The sequence below is a fragment of the Mytilinidion resinicola genome, assembly GCF_010093595.1.
Source record: "Mytilinidion resinicola strain CBS 304.34 unplaced genomic scaffold BDZ99scaffold_16, whole genome shotgun sequence".
Taxonomy (NCBI): domain Eukaryota; kingdom Fungi; phylum Ascomycota; class Dothideomycetes; order Mytilinidiales; family Mytilinidiaceae; genus Mytilinidion; species Mytilinidion resinicola.
The window spans coordinates 322,250-344,104 of record NW_022985452.1 but is presented as its reverse complement, the minus strand read 5'-3'; the positions used below and the strand labels follow the sequence as shown (position 1 = coordinate 344,104).

Here is a 21,855-nt window from a genome sequence, read left to right as displayed (position 1 = left end):
GCAGACTGTTCCCCAGGTTCCCCGCAATTCGCCCGATGCGGTACATGACGCGGATTCCCGGCGGGCGTGGATGAATTTCGTGGCGGCGCCGGTGATGTGTTCCGGGCGACGATCTATATGAGTCTGAAGTAGAGGGGGTTGGGGCCGGGGGGGTCGCCGATTTTCGCGGGCGCGGGAGGGTGGGGTGGGACATATTTGGGGGAGGGGGGGCAGGGGGCAGTTGGCGAAGGCGAAGGCGAAGGCGATGGGATGACGGTTGTAGGGGGTGGATGGGGGGAGGGATAAGAGGGTGTTGCGTATGAAGCTGGGTTGTGAGGCTTTTGTGTATTTTTGGAGACGGGGGATGTGGCGAAGGAGGTGGTGAGGATTACGGATGGAAAAGGGAGTAAGCAGGCGTGTGATTCGGCGCCCTTTATGGTGAGGGTGGTGGGACGGGTGATGTGTGTTGGGCTTCGTAAGTAGATTTGGAGGTGGATGGTTGATACTGGCTAATTCTGTGATTTAGCTCCGGCGGGGTGTATTGTAGGAGCAGATCTGTTGTGGTATGTCGCGAAGAATTTGCATATTATCGGTACCGCCGTAGGTTCGATGCTAGATACACAAGAGGCGTTGAGCTATGCAGCGAGGGTAAGCTTACTTCCGAAGTCGCGGAGAAGTATTAGAATAACGAGATTTCTAGGGTTTGCTTAAACCATCACATGAGAAGTTCTCATTCGTTCAACTCCCAGAAGCAGTAGACAAATTTCGTAAAGGTCAAGTCGCTGGAAGACTTGTTGACTTTAATTCAAAAAAAAAAAAAAGGCGGCTACCCCCCCGTGAGTGGATGAAGCATATGGGATGACCTGGAGAGGTACCAGAGTAGTCCAAGACGTTGAATTTAGGTCTCGTCCAAAATTTAAGCATGCATGGAAACGCTCCCAACAGTAGCGAACCAGTGTACACAGAGCTGTGACGTGGCAATCTTCCAATCCAGGGACATTACTGACCGAGGCGAATATATTTCGTAGGGGTTCTCGCGCGCACTTGATAACCTTGTGCCCATCAGTGATGTTTATACTTTGTTCTGTGCACTTGATCATCTGTGATAAAGACTCGATAGTGTAAATTTTGGTCTGCTGCCGGCGCCGTTTAATGTGCCTCAACAGGCTGACTATGCCGTCAAAAGTCCCCAACCCACCGAGTGTTTTATCCCCAGACTCCAAACTCCCTTGAGTATGAGATCAGCGTAGATCTCTCCCGATCAGTGGGAAACCACATAAAGCTAACCGGGAGCTTCAGGTGGCGTCGTCCTTTTTGCCCTTGTCGTCCTTGGGTATCAAGTTCCGTAAGGAAAGGTCATACACCACGTCCTCGACTTCCTTAACCCTGTATTTTATGCCATCGCTACGGCGCCGGAGGGAGTCGTTCTTCAAATTGAGGATCTGGAAGCCGGCGTGGAGATCCTTGATGAACTGGCTTATGAGGATGGGTATAAGGTAATCGCCGAGAGTGACGGAGTTGCGTGCAAGGCGGGCCAGCTCATCGACGAGAGAGATCAAGGCTTGGAGGTATTCTTCGATCGTAAGGTGGAAACCGTCGCGTCCTTTGAGGTTGACCGGCACTTGTGATGTCGTTGTTAGCTTGGATAGAGCATACGAAGGGCGTGGTCCTTACCATTCATGATGCCTCCCACCTCTTCAATGGTCAACAGGCGGCCAGGCTGGGAGTCGCTGCCGTTTCCACCTAGCCAGCCGCAGAGGAGAATTCCGTATGTCTTGGGCATGTTCAGTTTATGCCAGACAGACTACGCTGGGGAGTCGTACCGCATCCTGAATTTGCCTTGACCACATTGTATTCCATTTGTAGTAGGGGAGCTTCTCAGCAGCTTGCGACAGCTTAGCGATGATTTTGACTTCATCTTCGATAGCGAGTGAAGCGTCGGAGACGAGCTTCGAGACTGGAGGAGTTAGTTGTGCGCGCTGGTAGAAGGTAGAGGTCCTGAACGTACAGGCATAGGCGGGGGTGGAATGGGCTCTGGCGAGGATGAATTGTACAGCTTTGTCTAGAAAAAGTCAGCGATGGAGGTTTCGGAAAGGCGGGGAACATGCTCTGCTTCTCCAGACTCTGGATGATGCCGCGAAGCTCCTGCGATGTATTAGATGTGCTGGGTGGAGGGGAGCTTGAGCTGCCTCACCTCACGGACGGAGGTCTCCTCGTCGATGCGGGCTTGGAGATCTTCAAAGATGGCGGGATCGACCATCCCAGTGCGGTCCGCCATGACGAGGATTTTAGGAAATGTGATCTTCACGGGAAAAAAGAGCTACATGTTTGTTTGTCGGACGCGGGCAGCCCGCCGGGCAGGTAAGGGTCACGTTGCAAGCAGGCGGACAATTGAGGCCGCACAATCAGCATCAAAATTCAGATCACAGCAATGCAGCAGTCTCAGGTGATGATAATCGGATTCAGTAGCTGCTGAAAGAGCTATGCAAGCTGGTTAACTAAATTACAGCGTTCAGCGAAGGTAAGAGATGGTGCAAATTGTGAACAGACAGGTGGCGGCCTCGCCAGCACAAGCAGTGAAGAAGCGCTTCCAACCACCAGCAAAGCTCCAAAAGCAAGCAGAAAAGATATTCTTCTTCGAAGTCCCAGACCAGCTGGGAAGTTCAATGAAAAAAAATTCGCGTCGGCCCGAGGCAGTGCAATACGAGCGACACTGTGCTCCTGGACATAGGCAAGCCCAGCGGCCCAGGAGCGGTTTCCAAAGACTGGATTAATCTTGAGAGATCCCGTAGGATCGTTTCAGAGATTAAACTGAAAAGAACAGATACTACACTTGATCTAAGCCAAAAGGCACTAAAAATGTTGTTAGCAGGAGCATCAGCATTGCGGGGGAGGTGGAAACATACAAGAGAGCTGAGGAAGGAAGAAGGGACGGGGGCCTGGCGAGTTGATATACTTCAGAATCCAGCAGAGTCTTGGCGCTGACTCACCCGCGCAGCCTCCAGGCAGCAGCCCACGGGTGCACGGGTGGCCAGGTGAGGAGCTCCGAAGTCGGCATGGAATCTCATGGAACGCCGTGGAAACGCGACCACGCTTTGATTTCACACGTGATTGATCTAAGGAACCTCAATCCATTAGCTTCAACATCTATTACGATTTACGAGCGGGCATATCTCACCTCATGCTATTAGAAGCTCTACCACTAACTTCTAATATTCCAGGCTTTGTTCAAGTCCAGCTTCCAGTTATGATATGTTCCCAGAGACGATCTATACTCTACATCTCCTAATTAATTATCGAAGCACTGCGAACATTTATTAAGCAATTCTTTACACCTCTCACACTACAGATGAGTATTTCTCTTGGTACACATGACCGTCTCCAAAATCTTATAACTATTACCTTCCTGTCTATGACGCTTTTATAGCATAAGAAAAGCAGTCGCTTTTCAAGGACGTCTTCAAACCTTGTACTGCGGTGTAAGTGCTTGAATTTGCTGTCAAAAATCTCTTAATGTGCCGTGCTTCCTCTTCTATCAGTTAGGGTCTTATCTAGGCCAGATGGTTTCTGTCCCGGGTACGATCAAGGCCTACTGTACTAATATTTCCATTTCTATAGGCTCATGTGCTACTGTTTGAGGTCCCTTAACGTATTTTCGGAAACCCCAATCAGATTTCGAGTGATCGGTTTGACTAATCGCTTCCCTTAACGAGTCACCCCTAACAATGCCATCCACTGTTCGAAAGAAGGGTTCTAGCACTATATGCTTTTTATCTTCCTAGTGTCTCTCTGAGTCCAGCTAGCTATCGTAGTCTGAGAGGTCGCCAGCTTTGGCCGCCACGATCTCCTAAGTTCTCGAACATCCCGTCCGAAACTCCGCATCACTTTCAGCTAATTTGAGAGCAATTTCCAATCTATAACAGTTTCAAACAATATCTTAAGAGCTTTACCCGTTTTAAGTACGCTTACCGCCGCTTGAGTTACCTCAGCATGGTTTCGGAGGTTTGAAAATGACATAAGTCCTGAGTCTTGACCACCCATCTACCTCCTTAGGCCACCCCAGGCGGCGCTATTTACAGTTGCAGAGAACGCTTGAGAGGCACAGTCAAGATGCCTAGGTAGATGACTGGAATCTACATTCAGGTACATATTTGAGAGCGTATGAGTCAGCGCTAAGACTCTGCTGGATTCTGAAGTATATCAACTCGCCAGTCCCCCGTCCCTGCTTCCTTCTCCAGCTCTTACTATGCCATTGTTCCATGCGCTCCACACGCGAACTATATGATGCTACCCAGACTTCCAGCTGCGTAACCTCGTATGCCACCGTGTGAGGTCCCTTACCGTGTTTTCGGATTAACAAATGAGGACTAAAATGATGTTTTTTTCCAAACCTCTTACAGCCCTAGGCCACCCCTGATGACGCCAAACATAATAGGTAAAGCTCCAGGTGCGTCTTCTTCGTCTGTTATCATCACGAGCTCTGCCAAATGGCGCCTCCTTTTCAGATGCAGGGAGATGCTAAGTTCTCAAATGGTTCATCCGGATGTTCCAACCACTTTTCGACCAGTCCGAAAAGAAATTCAATCTCATCAGTAACTCCAGATCCTTCCGAAACTCCGATAGTTTACAAACGGGTTCGCCGCTGCTTGAAGTCCCTCGACGCAGTTTCAGAAATTCAAGTGAGACCTAGTTCTATCGATTTGACGAATAATCTACTCCTCTAAGCCACCTCTGGCGGTGGCATGCCTAGATTATGTCGAGCTCGACCAAGTTTCGTCCCCAGCTCCCCCAGTCATGATAGTCAAAAGACGGGAAGGCTGAGCCGCGACGCTTACGGTTTCAATCGATGGCAGCCATTACTGGCACACGGCGTCTATCGGAGATGACAATGAGCTAGGAAATCCTAAGAATGTCTACATCTGCCCAACCTGCGGTCTGAAGTCTGAATACATCATCACAGTAAATCTGATGTTCGGCGTGATGGATCCCCCCCTGAACGAGCCGCTTGCTGCACGTATGGAAGACGCGGTGGCTCACACCTATGTGACTCGCATTTGTAAGGGAATACTGACTGCATTCGGCCATATCACGTGGCACTGGATTCCAGAACGAAGAGAATATGGGTCGCAAGGCTCATTACGACGTCGAATTTTGTCCCGAATTCATTTGTAAACGACGTTGCATCACCATCGACCGTCCGGGCCCGACAGATCGACCACGCCAGAGCTATTAAGGTACGAGCAAGCGGAGGCGGATGAAGTGTGGTAGTGCTGATCGACCTAGATTCGAGCGATATCCGTTTCTCTTGTTACCTTTATCTATATATAATTTTTCTCTCTTAACGCCGAACGGCAACTAAGGTCTCAAGATGCATGTCTTTACCATGTAGATAGCTCTTAGCAAGTAAGACGATGCCATAGTCCGCCTCACCAATCGTTAACCATCAATCGGTCACCGAGCCCCTCGTGCTACTCGTCTTCAAACCAGTTCGGGGGCCACCTCGTCATCTTACTTCATACCAATCGTACCCTTTTTACAACCTTACAGCCACCGGAACTGCCAATCGAGCTTCTACAGGCCGCTCGTTCCGCTGAAATTTTAACATCGCGAGGGATAGGGCTTTCAGACCCGTCTAGAAGTAGCGCAAGGATTGGCAACAAGCAGCCTTATAATCCCAATTACACGTCCTGTAAGGATGCCTTCTGAGGGAAAGGTACACTCGTCCAGAAGGCATTTGCTGAAAGCCCTCAACCGTCGAAATCTCACCGAAGGCACCTCTTCCGGAACATCGACTCTCGCTTCGCACTCGTCGTAGAATATTAGTGTCGAACCAATTTGAACCGGCAACTGTCGCGGTTGCTCCTCCTTGCATCCACTGGATATTTGGACTGCGGGTAGATCTACACTATCATCGGCTAGATCACGAAGCTTGTAGTCGTCCAGTCTATTCAGTACCGCTGGTAAGTTCGGCCTGCGGTTGGCAAGGTGGAGGCCCGGAGCCGTAGAAGGGGGCAGGGCAGACATGGCGTCCTTCAGCGCAATGCCATAGATTTGCTCGTCCATTGTCGGACCTCTACTAGGACCGACTCTATGTAGCATCGACCCCACTGCTAGAAGCCTTGATCGCTGGAGTAGGGGTGGCGACTGCGTCAAAGTACAGGCTGCAACATCTGGCGGTGGCAGATTCGACAAGATGTTAGCTAGGCTGAGGCTGGGATTTAGGGGGTCAAGCTGCCACCGCCTGGGGTGGGCGGGGGAGGTTACCGGTTGTCCAAAATTATAAGTTTTGAGCTTCTAAAAATTCTTCGGGGCATCTCATGTAGTATTGAATGGGTATGAAAAAGATACGTGGCAAGGCCGCCGACTGAAGGGCTCCACTATTGGAAGAGGGCTACTCAATATGCAAGCCCCAGAAATGACATCGTCGTTATCATGAAGCTCATTATGCATGGGGTCCTCTAGAACTCTACGTAGGCTGTCAAAACTGTAGCATGGCAGTTCCAATCCAGACGGCTTAGCTAAAGAGGAAGGAGGTCGGGCCCTGCGAAGCGGGTATCTAATTTACAGGCCCCGGAAACGACATCGACCTTACTCTAAGGCTCGTTGTGCAAGGGGTCCTCTAGATGTATCGATACGCTGTCAAAATGACCGGAAGATAGGTTTAATTTATGTCGCCTAGCTAAAGAGGTATGAAACCAGGCTCTGCACAGCGGGTGTCCAATTTGCGCGCTCTGGAGATGACATCGTCCTTATTCAAAAGCTGGTTACGCATGGGGTGTCTTGGATACTTCTATACGTTATCAAAACGAATACCAGACAGCTCTGGTTTAAGCTACTTAGCAAAGCAGCAGATACTCCGGTCTTACCAGAAAGGGACCTGATTTACAAGCCCTAGAAATGACATCTTCCTTCCGCTAAAGCTGGTTACGCATGAGGCACTTCAGATACCTACGTACGCTATCCAAACAACGACAAGATGGAGCCATTTTAAGCTATTAAGCAAAGAGGATGGAAACCAGGTCCTGAGAAGAGGTATCTAATTCACAGCCCTGGAAAATGACATCCACCTTATTCCGAAGCTGGTTAGTCACGACGTGCTTCAGACAGCCGCGTAGCACGTCAGAACGATAGCATGATAGATTTGATTTGGGCTATTGCGTAAAGAGGCAAGACATCAGGCTATGAAAATACGGGTATCTGATTTGCGAGCTCTGGAAATGACATCGTTCTTGCTAGTTAGGCATGAGGTACTTCGGACACTTGCGTACGCTGTCAAAAGGACAGTAAGAGAATTCCAGTTTCAATCAATCAAGAGCGGAAAGGAGGGATTTCTGTTCATGGAAAACACGTAATATAATTGGGAATAGACGTACTGTGTACACCATCCCACCACCGTCGTCTGAGGTGCCCCAGCGAGCTTACCCGCTCTCCAAAACGACACCTTTCGCATCTCTCAGACCTCACCAGGCCACCTCACGCAGTACCAAGCAAGTGCGCAGCAGCAGCAAGTAGTATTTCAATTCTCATGCTAAAGTCCAGCTCAAGCATCCACCCCCACAATCTCCATACTATCCTCACTCCCCTCACTCTCACTCCCAAATCCCCATTCCTCCTCCTTCCCCTTCCCCTTCCCCTTCCCCTCAGATCCCGAAAGTGCCACTACCCACACAAACTCCGGTGCCAGCAGCATCCACCCGATCCTTGTCCGCCGGGAACACCTCCACAAACGCGCTGGTGCTCAGCTTGCGGCGCTTGGGGGCCTGGGAAGTCATTCGCCCGTCGATTACGCTGCGGCCTGGTGAGGTGAAGGCGGTTGGAGTGAAGGTTGTGGTTTGAGTGAAGGTTGCGGTTTGAGTGAAGTTGGTGGCAGTGAAGGTTGGTGTGGTGGGAGACGGGGCGCTGCGACGGTTTGCGCGCGGTGCGAACCAGGAGGGCGAGAGGAGCTGGCTGCGGAGAGGCGCGAAGCCGGAGGGGACGGAGATGGCGATGGAGCGGGCGCGCATTTTGACGTAGGTTGAAAGAAGTTTTGGCCGTGGTTTGAGTGGGTTGAGGTGCGTCGAGGTGGTGAGTGCGTTCGCAAAATGATGGTTATGTGAGTGGAATTTGAGGTTGTTCGTGAGATTGATGTGATCGCGACGATGAGGTTGTGAAGCTGATGAGAAAAGAAGGGCGAGGGAGAAGCTTATAAGAAGAGGATTTGACGAACAATAGGAAGCCTGCCTATTGAGGAACAATAGAAAGAACTCCTATTGTCGACCCGCGACTATACCATGGTGAAAAGTGAGGTCATCCATAGGAGTGGGCGCGTGCACCGTGCACGAACCTTGGGAATCGTAAGTGAGGAGCTAGAAAACTGTTTGCAACCGTGAGCAGGCGATTCGGGGAGCTTCCGGGACATTCACCTTTGCGAAGATGGGTTTGGGCATATAAGCGCCGTCGGGGCATGGGGAAATGGAGGAAACATCACCTACACGTATATCTCACACAAACCGCGGGGACGACTGAGATTAGAGTTCCACGCCGAAATCTCAACCATGAATGGTTTTCTCGCTATCCCACTGGCGTGGGCCATATGGGCATGGGGTTGGTCCGTCTATCTCATATGTCGAATCCTTTGGATGTTGCTTGGACATGCTGCCTTCGCGGTGCTGGACCAGTATCTTGGATCTAAGAAATGTGATCAAGCGAATGATAACAAGCAAGGAAGAGTGTTTGATTTCGGATTTGACATGACTATACGGATCCTAGGGCCCTTTCAGGTTGTCCAACAAGTCGCGACGCCGACTCCACGCCTACCTGGGCTGAGTATCGGTGTAGCTAGCTTGAAGCCGCCGTCTTCACCAAAGCCGCCAGCGGCACCAGGTTCACAAGAGGTCCGCAAAACTACTAGGGCTACTCCAACCCAGGGTCAAACCTCTCGACGCCGAGTCCACGAGGCAGCACGATCCAATCCAAGTGTACCACGGGATATTCGCACGAATATTAGGGTTGTTACAACCTCAACCGCAAGACACTGCTCTCGTGTACCCAGCCGCATGAACACCTACATCACAGTAATCCCCAAGCACCGCCGCCTCCAACTAACCACCCTTCACAGCGGGCTTTCCCTCCTCCTCGACCCCGGCCCTCGGGGCACGGACGATATCGCCCTGCTGACCCCCAACCTTCCCCGCGAGATCCGCGTCAAGATCCTCCTCCTACAGATCACCGTCACCGCGTTCAAGCGAGCGGAGGCTGTGATAGACGGACTCCACGAGCTACTGCTAGGCCTGACGCCCATCACCTCGATAAAGAACCCAAAGCCCGACTTCCACGCGATAGCATGGGCCTGCGTAGAGGATGAAGCTAAATTGAGGCAGGTGGTGAGGGCCACAGGGAAGCTGCTGTATAAGGAGGCCGATTGAGTATACCTCCGGGGTTGGTGGCATGATGAAGTCTTCCCAACGCGGTTGCTAGAAAAAGATATCGTGGAGTTCGAGGGGTGGGTGCAGGTTTGCATGGAAACGGCGAGAAATAAGGCGACGGAACTGTACGAGATGATTGTTAAGGTTGAGAATGAGGTGCACATGATGAGAGTGCAGTCGAGAGCTGTATTGCCACGGCCGGTGGCGAAGAGAAAGAGGGAGTATAAGGAGGCTATGGATAGGGAGAGGGCAGGAGCGGTCAATGTGAGGTATATGAAGGACGGGCGGATCTTCTGCGATGGGGAGCTGCAGACGGATTGATTTCTGTAGTGTCCTTGGGTGCGAGAGGCGGTAATGGATTATGTAGCGGTCTACTCCTGCTTGCTCAGTTTGAAGAGCGTCGAGCTGGAAGAGCTCGCAGGTGAGCTGTTTGTGCTAACAATGTGGAATGAGAAATCGAGAACTCCCACTAAAATCTTTACACTTCTGTGGGATATTATTAGACGAGAACGACGGTCATTGATAGATACGATACTTACTTTAAAAGCTTCTCGAGGTCTCCAATAATGCAACGTGTTGATATTTGCATGACGGCGAAAGCGGCATAGCCAGGCTCGGCAATGTGCCGAACGCTCAATATGTCTCTATCAAGAGCACGAATCCTAGCAGAGAGTTGATAAGGCTTGGGGGTCGTTAGATATGGGGGCAGTGGTTGGCCATTCGTAATGGCCGAGGAGAGTAGAGCAAGAAGCGAAGTGATCTCGTGTGAAGTGACGTTGACCGAGCTGATCAGACGTCGGAAATCTTCAAACCACTCACTTTCCGAAGGGTCGCCGTGATTGGAGTTCATGTCGGTAAAGGTGTGAGAAGAGTATCCAACGAGGGACATGTATTGCACGATGCTGATGATAGTTGTTAGTAGAGGTCCTCTCGCATGTCATGAATGCAGACAGCTTACTTGGTAACGCATTGGATGATGGTATCGTACTCTTTCTTTGGAAATTTACCGCCCAGGGGGACTTCCCACTTCTGGAAAGCAGTGTTTGTTTTGAGACTTTGAAGCACAAGCATCTGTTTTGAGAAAACCTTGAGGCGAGCCTTCTCGAGTTTCTTTCCGGGGCTACCTTTCGTCGTCAAGTCACCCTCATCGCCGCGAATTCGAGCGCGAACGGTCTCGTGAACGATAGAATAGTAATTCGCAGACAGATAAAGAGCACAACCAAGGGTTTGTCTGATGATAGAGTGCTCAGAGATCGGGTATGGAAAAAACGTCCAGACGAATGCTACGAAAAGGCCTCCTGCAACTGTTGCGAGCCGATATGGTGCTAGCGTGTAGATTGGATAGTATGGCTGGCCGTTGGAGCTTGCCGCGATTTTACCAATCTTTCTAACCTCAAGCTCGTATCCAATAATCATGGTAGCAGTGACGACGCTGATGAGTCCGACGATTATGAACTTCGGCTTCTTAATCGGAACGTAGAAGCCAAAGGTCACGAAGATGAACAGGAAGACTATCACACCAGCAGTCTTTCCGTCAGGAATGTACCACATGAGGAATGATAAGACCATGGCGAGGACAGTTCCGATGAGTCGGAGGAAGAACGTGGATGCGCTCTGGCCAGCGCTAGGCGTCATACTGATGGCGACCATAATCATGGCCCATACAAGCCGTTGTTTTATAAAGAAGACTTGGGTATCATGAAGGTAGGCAACGATAGCGATCGACATGGTCGCACAGGCAGCGCGAAATCCGAAGGCTGACTCGGAGGATCGAAGAAATCTCGGAAAGATTCGGATAAAGTCCCCAATATGCTCCCATGCGGTCTGTGGGGGAAGATGTTCGGGGTCCTTTCGAGCACTGTAGGCCTCGCCCATATATATGGTGGACTTGTTTCCATCGACGTCGCCGGTTGTGGTGGTGTCCTCAGCGGTAGAATCCTCAACCTTGAAGATGTTGACCAGCCATTTCTTCAGACGCCTGTTGCCAGGCATAATGAGCTTAGATTTCTTCATCTTGCCATCTGCAACTTGCTCGTCTGCGTAACGGACGAGGCTGAGAACGGCACGACTGACGGAATAAAGTAGGAACTCCATCTACACGAGGGCGTTAGTTTATGATCATACCGGGACACAATGGAAGTGCGAGGCGTGTTGGTGTTCCGATGAACTGTATTTCCGCAGTCGGGGATCAATAGAAATAACTTACGAAGAGTAGGAGGTAAAGCTGCTTTGAGTTTCGGTTGTAATCGCCATCATCTTCAGCTACGTCGTCCGACACGACGTCTTTGTAGCTCGAAGGATGTTCAAAAAAGTCGTTTGGCAAGTTGATGCCTTTGAGATCACACCATTCCCTGAGTGCGAGTTCCTTGCCTTGGTAAAACCGTTCTGTTTGGCTATCCAGATAGTCCGCGAATCCGGCGTCTCCTGGCTTCACAGTATCGCCCTTGGCCTCAATGTCTTCCGTCGCATTCTTCTTTTTCTTCGGAGCCTTCTTGAGTTCGAGCGTCAGAAGGGCATGTTCGAGTCCGTCATCCATGACCTGAATGATGGTTGAGAATGGCTCGTGGACGGATTTCATGATCTCATTCCATTCCGTAACAGCCTTTTGTCTACGGGCCTGCGTCTCAGGGTCCTGTTGTTTAGATTCAGGCGAGGTATCCCAATGGTTCATCTCCGCATATCGGCCGAATATATCAATCGACGATCCCAGTCCCATCGTGGGAACCATGATAGCGCGCAGCTTTTTGTAGATCTCCTCAAGCTGGTCCGGGCCTAATTTGCCGTATGCGACTTCGCGTTTTGCAAACGGGAGGTCACCATGGAGCTTTCCGTGTAGTTCGGTGAGTGCAGCGATACTCTTCTTGACGGCGGCAACTTCCGGTCTCTCCGTGGGTTTCTTTGGTTTGTGGCCTTTCTTGTCTTCGCTGCTGTCTGTGACGTCTCCGGAAAACATATCAGTGGTCTCGAGGCTCAGCATGTAGCCTTTGTGTGCTTGTAATGCTCCCCTCAAGACACCGATATAACCAGTCATCTCTTTGAATACGACTAGTCTGCAGCTCGTCGGAACGACGAACAGAGATACTCCACTGGAGAGCGCAAAGCCTGTCAGAAATGCTTCAAGCAGGCGTTTCGCAAAAGATATCCCTTGGGTCATGGTGCCAAACTCGGGGCCATACGTAGCTGCAACGTTGACGAAGATAGAGTAGATGATGGTTGGGAAAGCAAATTGAGGGAACTTTGCTTTAATGGAGTTGATAATGTAGATCTGGAAGAACAGCCAGATAGCGCAGACGGCGGATTGGGAGGAGTTGTATCCAGCCAAGGGAGCACCAGCGGGAGTGGTGTGTTTCCGCGCTTGAATAGAGCTCCAGATCATTAGAAGTGCGACGGCGGCGCCAATACAGGTAGCGATGATATTCATGGTCATGGTCTGGATAAACTTGGCGCGTGGCATTATGCAAAATCCAAGAATCGAGATAATGGCCACGAGGTATCCGAGGGTGCCGTACTGGGTGGAAACGGCATTAGATTCATACCTGGAGAGCTGTGAGCGTTAATTGAAGCAACGGCAGGAGAATCTTACATTGCCAGAGCGATTGTAGGAGGAAGCGCAGCCCTATGAACACGTGAGTTGTCGCCAAACTGTACACTGAAGGGTGAAACATACTTCATCATGATTAAAAAAGTCCCGACATCCAGGTCCAGCTTGCTCCATAACTGCTTCACCTTCGACTGCTTCTTGGTCACGTCGGCGCTCGCCTTGGGCTGGCCAACCCCCTCTGCGCTCGAACTCGACATCTTGGAGGCAGCCGAGGTCTTTGCCTGTTCGCTAGGCGAGGGTTCCGGAGAAGCCATTTGGACGGAAAATGTTGAGGGCAGTGGAACGCGTCGGTGCTGTGAGTTGGCGATGTTGGACGGAGGGATCGGCTCGCCGGGATGAAAGCCACCACTAGCTGGGGTTAGCCCGTACTGGCGCACTGGTAAGCTGGGCGCTGAATTGTTTTTGTGTCAGTCAGCACGGATCGCGGAACTTCAGATGAGGCGCGAAGGGTCGTGCTCCATCTCCAACATCCGAATAGGCAATTCGTGCGGTGTTGAGAGACACATTGCGGCTGTGAGCGGCGTCTCAGCAGCATGCTTCGTTTCCAGCTTCCGCTTTGTTGGTGCTCTGGGTTTCAGCCGAAGTCCGTCAGTTGCAACGATTGCCTCTGTCCATGGGTCCGTTTCGATACCAAGCCCTTAGTCTGTGTCCAAGATACCAAGACATTGCCTCCAAATATTGCCCAGTCCAATAGAAGAAAGCTATTTGCACCCAAGGTCCTGCACAGATATGCATGCGACAGCCGCACATCCGAGTTGTGTTGTAGGCTCCATGGACGAACCTTGAATAATGCCAAATGAGTTTGCACAGATCGCCTATATTCCTCCCTCCTAAATAGTAGACCAAGAGAAAAGCACGATGCGATCGGATATGTATATATGAAATACGGCCATAGTAATGTGCCTGTTCGCATTTGTTTGAATCTGATGCAGGATATCTATATCACAATCCGCTCAACGCTATACTTCGGCACGCGCCGACTGATCAATGCACCCATCTCTCGCTTGCTCCTCACCTCGACTACGCCATTACTCCCAATCTTAGTGCCCTGAAGTGCGGGCTTGCCCGGCCCCAGAGGTAGCATGTTCTCTTGAAGCATTACATCGGGATCTTCGTCATCTCGTCGAGGAACCAGAATTGGCTTGTGCTCCTTCCGCGCCATGTACTCTCGTCGTTCGCTTTCCCGCCTATCACTCCTCCACGCATGCCGCAAGAAGTCGCTCACAAAGCCCTTCAAGCACAGCGTCTCCCAGACACCCGTCAGCGTGTCTGTGACTTCTTGGCTCAGAGTCTCAAGTAAGTTTGCCGTCGAATCCTCCATATTTGGTGCGTTGGCAGCCGCGAGCCAGCCGCTAATGCCGATCGCATCGAGCGCGCAGGTGAGAAGCGCGACGATAATCACAATCGAGTGGTCATACAGCTCGCCAGTTCTTTCATGCGAGTCGGACTCCATATAGTAGGATGACCACCCGCCGTTATGGAGCTGGATTTGAAGCAGGCTTGTGAAGATGCCGATCTCATGATGCGTCAAATTGTCGCGTAGAGTAGAGGTGATAAGCGGAGGAGGAAAGGAATGCAACCGGGTAAGAGCATGCTGAAATGCCTGGCCGCGAGTAGCAAGATTGTCTTCTTCGAGTAGTGATTGTGCGTGGTCTAGAGCTTGGGTTGCTGCCTCAATCTCAATCTCAAAGTCGATGTCCATCCCATTCTCGTCGTCATTGGACGTCGCACCGTTGGTGAGTAACCGGGGCGTGGACTGGGGAGCACGATCGTCGTCAAAACTTTGAATCAAAATCTTAACAGCCTGAACCACTTCGGCAATTGGTAGGAAGGTCGGTTGACTCAAGACGAAACGCAGGGTTTGAAGTTTCGGATCGAAGTTGAAAATTGCTGCAACGAGATCTCCGTCGGCAATAGACTTGATCTCCTTGAGCTCATGCGACGATTGCTCTCGCAGAGCGCGCTCGATTAATTGCTTCGTGAGATGCCCACCTTGCAAAAGCCATCGGAAAACCTTTGGGGGGTAAAATGAGATGACAATTGACGACGTGACGGCCAGACTCGACTTGGAGTATCTCTCTCCGTTCGCGAATGGCGCCCACGAAAAGATTTTTCCAAGGGCATATGTGGCTTGGCGTCGATAGAGGTGTCGGGCTGAATCTGGCATCGACTTTGGAAGCTTCCACTCATCGCGCGACGTGTTAGTGACTTCCGTTTTTGCCTTGTCCTTGCTTTTTAATACTCCAGATCCGTTGGTCAGATGATCGGTCTTGGTGCCGTTCAGAAGCTTCTGCGAGGCCGGATCCGCTTCATTCAGAAGAGACTTTGGCTCGGTCGATTTCTTTGGGGCTTCAGCACTAGCACCCACTGCGAAGCCAAAAAGTTTTTCAAACTCAGCCACATTGCCAGACTTCGCACATTTGTCCATTTTGGCCTCACGTTTAGCCTCGCGCTGGAATTGCTGTGAGCCATCAGGAAAATCTGCGACACATTTGTCAAGCGGCTCAGTAGAGTGTTTGGGAAGCTCGGGTTTCTGTCGCTTGGGTCGAAGGCCCTTGCCAATCGAGTCGATAAGAAGAGCTTCTGTCTCTTTTCTTCCTCTTGCTGTGCTCGTTTCAATTCCTAATTGGATTCCAATCAGTTCTCCCTTGGCCAACCCTACCACCGTGTCGATGTCCGAGAAGTAAGCCAAGAGCTTGGGAGCCGATCCAGGGCCAAAGTCTGAAGACAATTTCCTTTTCTTGGAGTCTATCGGGATACCGTCACTCGACGTCAATGTACAAAGAGCCTGGAGTGAGTTGTATTTGACATCAAATATGCCACAATATTTCTCCGAGGATGTGAACAAAAGACTTGATGAGAGCTGTACGAAGGATTGCAATGACGTTCGCGGAACCTCCAATTTCGATGAAACTCGAGGAATGGTGCCTGAGAAATCGTACGTGATTATTACGCCGTGGATGAGTTGATGCAGGATGCCAGATTTGGAGTTGAGTGAATAAATGGGGTTATCTTGTGAGCTCGAGCTGCTAGTGGTAGTAATACTAGGGAGATCCCAAGCTAGTACATGCTGTATCTTTAGGCGGCGGCTGGTGATGGCGTCGGAAGACCGGGACGGGATGGCAAGAATTTGCAGGGTGCGGGGATTGTCCTCCAGCAACTGCGCGTCGCGCGCAACCAAGCATAGAATATGTGTGGCATCTAAAGAGTCCTCTTGAACACCCATGGATGGGTTTAGGGCGGTCAACACGTCGGTACGGCTTTTCAATAGTCCTTGGCGGACCGCTTTAGCGGTGGTCAAGCAGACGTACTCAATGAGCATGCTCTTTTTTTTTCCATTTTGGGTGGAAGCAAGGTCGCCAGCATCAGAGACCCACCGCGTGCTTTTCAAGTCGGCGGAGAAGCAATAGACTTCACCACCCTCGTGAATGCTGATAACATCGTGATCTAGAGAAGGGTTTTCCTCTGTACCCACAAGGGGGATGACCTCAAGTGCAATGACCCTGCTCGCCCCTTTGGGTATGCTGAAAGTAGACTTCTTCGAAGTATTTGTATCGCCTTTTCGGACGTCCTCGGTGAAGCAAATTACTTGAGCGTCCGACCCCGCCAGTGATTGCGCGACAGGCGCGTAAGTAAAGCGTTGTGAAGTCCGTGTTTTTGATCCTTTTCGATATACAGAGCAAGGAGCTGCCGTGAAGTACGTATGCGGTGGGAGAGCGTAGGAGGTCACAAGCTGCGGCGAGTGGACCTAGAAAGGCTTTTCGTCAGCTAATATTCACACCCAAATTACTCCACCCCCGGTACACCACATCCGCGCTCCAAATCCCAAGTACACCCATACGCCCATAAACCGGTCTGCTACTCCAAGTCCCGACAGAACCCAATATATCATGCGCTCCAATTCAGCTTCTGACCTTCTCAAGTATCCCAAAGCCCGATTGCACAGGCGCCATAGGATTTTCAGACTTACACTGTATATATTGACACCCTCTCCATCGACCCCAGTGGCGATTTCAGTCCTTTTCCTCTTCTTGGAGCCGCTCAAGCTATGCACTCCAGCGGCCACAGTGCGGCCATTGGTCGAATCGAAAGGTCGAGGCAGCGAAGCCAATGTGTGAGGGGCGTCGAGCTCCCTGGCGGCCGACATTGCAGTATCGGAGAATGCTTCTTTTCGGCGCCCGCGTGAGTCGTGAAGCAAGGGAAACGGTGCTGTTCGGTGAAGGGTCGAGCTCAACTGCGGGCGTGAACTTTTTCGTCAGTCTTGGCGCCGTACAAAATAAAGTGGGCCGCGAGCGGTGGCCAATAGAAGGCCCGGGAGATTCTGTTAATGCGAGCGCGTCAGTTCGCGTTCACTAACGCGACTCTCACTCATCCTCACCATACACTGCCGTCTTTTCGCCGTTTTTCAGCTTATTCAGTTTCAAGCCCTCGCCTTAAATCTATCGTTCAAATTGCATCGCACCTTCTGCCAGACTGATGATGAGGTAGTCCACCACCTCTCGAATGGCTCTCGCCGAAGTGCAGTCGGCCATGAACTTTGGGGAGCATAAGACGCTACACCCCTTCTTCTCGAAAGCCAGGCGTATGCATTACAATCTTACTGTCTTGCAGTTGACTGACGTTCCTCAGGGATCCCATCTCCGGAGAGAACCGAGCAGCGAAACGAACCTGAGCAGACCACATTCGTGCCGGAAAGGGAGCAACCCCATGACAAAGAACCACTCAATACCGATGCACAGCCCGGAAGCAAGAAGAAGAGGGGGAGGAAGAGCAGCAAGCTGAATGAGAGAGGTAGCAATGGGTCGTTGAAGTCGAACCAGGCGTCCTTAGAGAGATTCACGCAGAGACCCAAGATCGTCAGTTCTGAGAAAGAGGCTCGCATTTTAGACGCGTCAGGAGATATACAGTCAACGGGGAGAGCATCTGCAGCAGGTTTCGAGCTTTCCTTAGTCGAAGACCCAAATGCAGACCGTCGGAAACGAAGGAAGACCGCTTCTCCCATACCGAAAGCTATACACCTGTCCGAACCCGCCGAGACTGGCCTGGGACCCAACGCACAAGATGCCACCGAACCATCCCTGCCTCCATGGCATGAGCAGCTCATTGCGGAGGCGACAAAATTAGACACAGTACTAGTCGAGGCCTCAAGTCCACGCCATGATCCTCCCCAACTTCTTCCACGACAGGAAGAAGCTGTCCCGGATACACCAATGAGGCAAGCACTAACTGATGACAACGCGGTCATTCCATCTTCTCTGCCTTCGGAATCAGCACAGCCATTGGATACACCCCGCACGCTGGACGTCGAGAATAACTCTGGAGGTGAAAAGGATACAGGGGTGAAGGAAATGTTGCCGAAGAAGAAACAGTTGAAGATCAACAGCAAGGGGAGATTCAGCTCGCCCGTCTCGAAAGACACGAAGGAAGTCACCAGTCCCAAAAGACCACCCGGAAGAAAGGCCGCAAGGAAAAGCCAGCAAAGTACTGCTACGATTCTCAAATACGGATCGGATTCTGAAAGTCGAATTTCCCTCGGCAATCAGATCAATCAGATTCTGAATGGCAAGAAGGGAGATGAACAGAAATCCCCTAAACCTAAAGCCAACCCAAAGAAATCCAAGGGCCCCCCAAAACCTACCCACCCCTTCTTCCTTGGCAAGGCCCTCGAGAAGAAAGAAGAGCAGACAACTGCAAAAGAAGCTCCCCAGAACGCACCACTGCAACCGCCAAAGACCCCTAGGAGGAGTGCCGTGACTCCAGGCAAACTAAGAGCCGAAGCGCAAGCAAACCGCTCGCCGTCCAAAGCTGTAGCATTCGGACCCATCCCAGGCGATCCAAAAGTTCTTAAACATCCCGGCGTACCGGATGCGCCCTGGCCTTCGAAAGAAACCTCACACGTGCGAGGTCTGGAAGGCGGCGAGAAGGAGCGTGTCTCATTATCACGATCAATGGACTTGGGATCAAACAGTGTTCTCCGTGTGAGAAAACTGAAAAGCGCTATGACGATGGTTTCTAACGAAGAGGACATTCTTTTGAGGGCATCACAGCATCTGAGTCAATGTGCTCACGATTTTTCGGCCGAACACGAACACGCAGAGGCATTCCGCGTTCCTGAGCGACTTCTTACTACTGGTGCTGATGTAGCAAAGATGGTATGTCAGGAGTTGCGCGCTCATGTTCTCAGCCCTGGTGAAGAGAATCCTACTGGCCAAAAATTCCATCCAGCGTTCACGGCCCTGTTTTCCGGCATCGAGAATACACTCACTCCGTTTGACAAAGGGGAGTGCGAGCCTCAGGCTTGGACTCAAAAATATGCCCCCAAAACCGCAGCTGAAGTACTGTCACCAGGAAAAGAAGTAGGAGTTCTCCGCGACTGGCTGAAGAGTCTCACGGTTTCGAGCGTTGAAGTCTCCGGTAAGCTGAAGGGCCGCCCTGATTCAAAGCAACAACCAGCCAAGAAAAAGAGGAAGAAGGCTCTAGACGACTTCATCGTTTCAGACGGAGATGACAGCAACAATGACGATATGGACGAGCTGACGGATCCCGAGGACGCTACGGTTTCTAATTCGAGACTCGGTTGGAGGAAATCAGTCGTCAGGGTTGGCAGACACGATAAATCAGATGATCCTCGGTCAAAGCGAAAGAATGCAGTCATTCTCAGCGGACCGCATGGTTCCGGCAAAACGGCGACTGTGTATGCTGTTGCGAAAGAACTCGGATTCGAGGTATTCGAAATTAACCCTGGAACTCGACGCAGCGGCAAAGATATACTTGACAAGGTAGGCGACATGTCGGAAAATCATCTGGTCAATCACAATTCAGGCGAACAGAATGTGGCACCAACAGCTATTGAAGCGGTTGATCCCGATCAAGATCGAATGGCTGAAGCCCTTCAGAAGGACCTCGAGAGCGGTCGACAGGGTACCATGACGTCTTTCTTCAAGCCAAAAGCCCAAGTCAAGACCCAAGCAAAGCCAAAAGCAAAATCGATATCCACGAAGATCAAGAAAGCCTCTACTCATGTTCAATCTGCCTTCCCAAAACCGCAAAGCCAGCCCCAGAACCAAAAGCAATCCTTGATCCTGCTAGAGGAGGTAGATGTCCTATTCAAAGAAGACGAGTCGTTCTGGGCCACTGTCATAAAATTAGCCACTCAATCCAAGCGGCCGATAGTTATGACCTGCAACGACGAAAGCCTCATTGCTCTTAACGCCTTGCCTCTCCATGCGATCCTGCGTCTCTGCCCCCCTCCCGCGGATCTTGCAGCAGACTACCTACTTCTCCTGGCGGCTAAGGAGGGCCACTTGCTAGAACGAAGGGCTGTCAGTGATCTTTACAGATCCAAAGATCACGATCTACGTGCTAGCATCACCGAGCTGGATTTCTGGTGCCAGATGTCGGTTGGAGACAGGAAAGGAGGGCTTGAATGGATATATCAGCGGTGGCCACCTGGAAAAGATGTCGACGAGCACGGCCGGATCCTCCGTGTTGCCAGCAAAGGCACCTACAAATCTGGCATGGGATGGCTTTCGCACGACGTGATACAGTCCAGCGACTGGCTTGCTTTCGACAAGGAGGAGGAGCTGTTGACGGAAGCCTGGTGCATGTGGGGAATCAGTCCAGAATGCTGGGCTCATCCACCAAACGACGTCCAGGAGATGCATAGTGGCTCAGCCGTCCGACGCAAAATCAAAACACTTCAACAGCTAGAAGATCTGCTAGAATGTGTCAGTGCAGCCGATACCTATTGCAGGGTCGGGCTGCCTTTCAACGACATGGTTAGTCGTTCTATTCACGTTTGGCACATACAAGCACTAATATTCTATCAGGACCCGATGGATCCAACTCAGCCACTCATGCCGCGCAACGCTGCTCAGAATTTCACAGAAGTCCATTCCCTGCTCCAAGCCGACCCACTAGAGGATCCCACAGCTTTCGCCGAAAAGTTGTACGTACGAACCCATCTCGCCGCCCAGCGAGCCGCTGCCTCCTATTCCCTCTCGTACTTCGAAGACATTCGCACAACATACTACTCAGACCCATCCGCGCCAGAAACCTACACGGGCGCGATCCTGGCTCATAAAGCCTCAATCCGGACCACGACTGACCTCACCCGCTGGGACTTCGCAGAAGCTCTGGATCCACTCGCCATCCCGCCTGCTAATGCCCTCACGCATGCTGCGCCATCGTCTCTCATCGCTTCCTCATTCGATCGCGAGTTCCGTGTTATCGTTGAGGATCTCGCGCCTTACGCTCGCAGCATCGTCAAGCATGAGCAGAAACTGGAGATTGAGCGGGTGCGGATGAGTAACTTACTATCAGAAGGCGGTCGGGCGAAGAGGCAGCGGACGAGTAGAGCGTCTCGCTCGGCACTGGAGGGCGGTAAGAGGGAAGAAAAGAGGAGGGAGAGATGGTTTACGAAAGAACTGAACATGGACCTTGTTATGGCGACTGGCGGGAAGGGATGGGCGGGGATGGGCACGGAGGTTGAGAGTTTGGCGTCCGACTCGAGGAGGAGTGGGAGTGTGAGGACCGTTATTAGTGAGGATGAGGAATGAGGTATGGAGGATGGGGGCTGGGCGGGGATGGGGATTCAGGGCAGGCCACTATGACGGTTATCGTACATTTCATCAGCATACAGATCTGGATATTCTAAACGGCATGGATAGTATGGGAGGGAGGCTCACATGGAACAGCATTTGCGGCTATGGGCATACATCTGGCGTTGATATCGGCTCATCAGATAGGGGCGAGCCATCGTATGTATCTAAGGAATTGCATCTCTATCATTCAAACATTTCGCATTCGTGGTATCGAGAATCCCGACTGATGCATCTACCAAAGCAATATCTCGCTCTAAACAGCCACACT

General features: G+C 51.3%; 6 protein-coding genes across 6 annotated transcripts; 3 read left to right on the top strand and 3 right to left on the bottom strand.

Moving 5' to 3' along the window:
- The first annotated feature begins 283 nt into the window (after positions 1–283).
- Positions 284–946, top strand: BDZ99DRAFT_465912 (uncharacterized protein). The gene is made up of 3 exons (XM_033720653.1): positions 284–454; positions 506–627; positions 680–946. The coding sequence occupies exons 1-3, from the start codon at positions 415–417 to the stop codon at positions 839–841; spliced, it is 324 nt and encodes a 107-aa protein (XP_033573232.1). The 5' UTR covers positions 284–414; the 3' UTR covers positions 842–946.
- A 328-nt stretch (positions 947–1,274) lies between these two features.
- Positions 1,275–2,257, bottom strand: BDZ99DRAFT_523730 (Translin; the record flags this gene model as incomplete). Its single annotated transcript, XM_033725824.1, has 6 exons — positions 1,275–1,600; positions 1,654–1,753; positions 1,803–1,936; positions 1,988–2,041; positions 2,103–2,124; positions 2,174–2,257. 6 exons carry the CDS (start codon positions 2,255–2,257, stop codon positions 1,275–1,277), a joined length of 720 nt encoding a protein of 239 aa, XP_033573231.1.
- A 6,256-nt stretch (positions 2,258–8,513) lies between these two features.
- BDZ99DRAFT_479534 (uncharacterized protein) lies at positions 8,514–9,383 on the top strand (the record flags this gene model as incomplete). Its single annotated transcript, XM_033722243.1, has 1 exon — positions 8,514–9,383. The coding sequence occupies one exon, from the start codon at positions 8,514–8,516 to the stop codon at positions 9,381–9,383; it is 870 nt and encodes a 289-aa protein (XP_033573230.1).
- Positions 9,384–9,560: 177 nt separating this feature from the next.
- On the bottom strand, positions 9,561–13,181 carry BDZ99DRAFT_538446 (uncharacterized protein; the record flags this gene model as incomplete). Its single annotated transcript, XM_033726637.1, has 6 exons — positions 9,561–9,869; positions 9,923–10,285; positions 10,342–11,477; positions 11,590–12,919; positions 12,967–12,999; positions 13,051–13,181. 6 exons carry the CDS (start codon positions 13,179–13,181, stop codon positions 9,755–9,757), a joined length of 3,108 nt encoding a protein of 1,035 aa, XP_033573229.1. The 3' UTR covers positions 9,561–9,754.
- Positions 13,182–13,869: 688 nt separating this feature from the next.
- On the bottom strand, positions 13,870–17,131 carry BDZ99DRAFT_422682 (uncharacterized protein; the record flags this gene model as incomplete). Its single annotated transcript, XM_033716998.1, has 2 exons — positions 13,870–16,717; positions 16,955–17,131. 2 exons carry the CDS (start codon positions 17,129–17,131, stop codon positions 13,922–13,924), a joined length of 2,973 nt encoding a protein of 990 aa, XP_033573228.1. The 3' UTR covers positions 13,870–13,921.
- A 2,497-nt stretch (positions 17,132–19,628) lies between these two features.
- BDZ99DRAFT_449009 (uncharacterized protein) lies at positions 19,629–21,771 on the top strand. Its single transcript, XM_033718094.1, has 2 exons — positions 19,629–20,762; positions 20,814–21,771. The coding sequence occupies exons 1-2, from the start codon at positions 19,773–19,775 to the stop codon at positions 21,540–21,542; spliced, it is 1,719 nt and encodes a 572-aa protein (XP_033573227.1). The 5' UTR covers positions 19,629–19,772; the 3' UTR covers positions 21,543–21,771.
- The last annotated feature ends 84 nt before the right edge of the window (positions 21,772–21,855 follow it).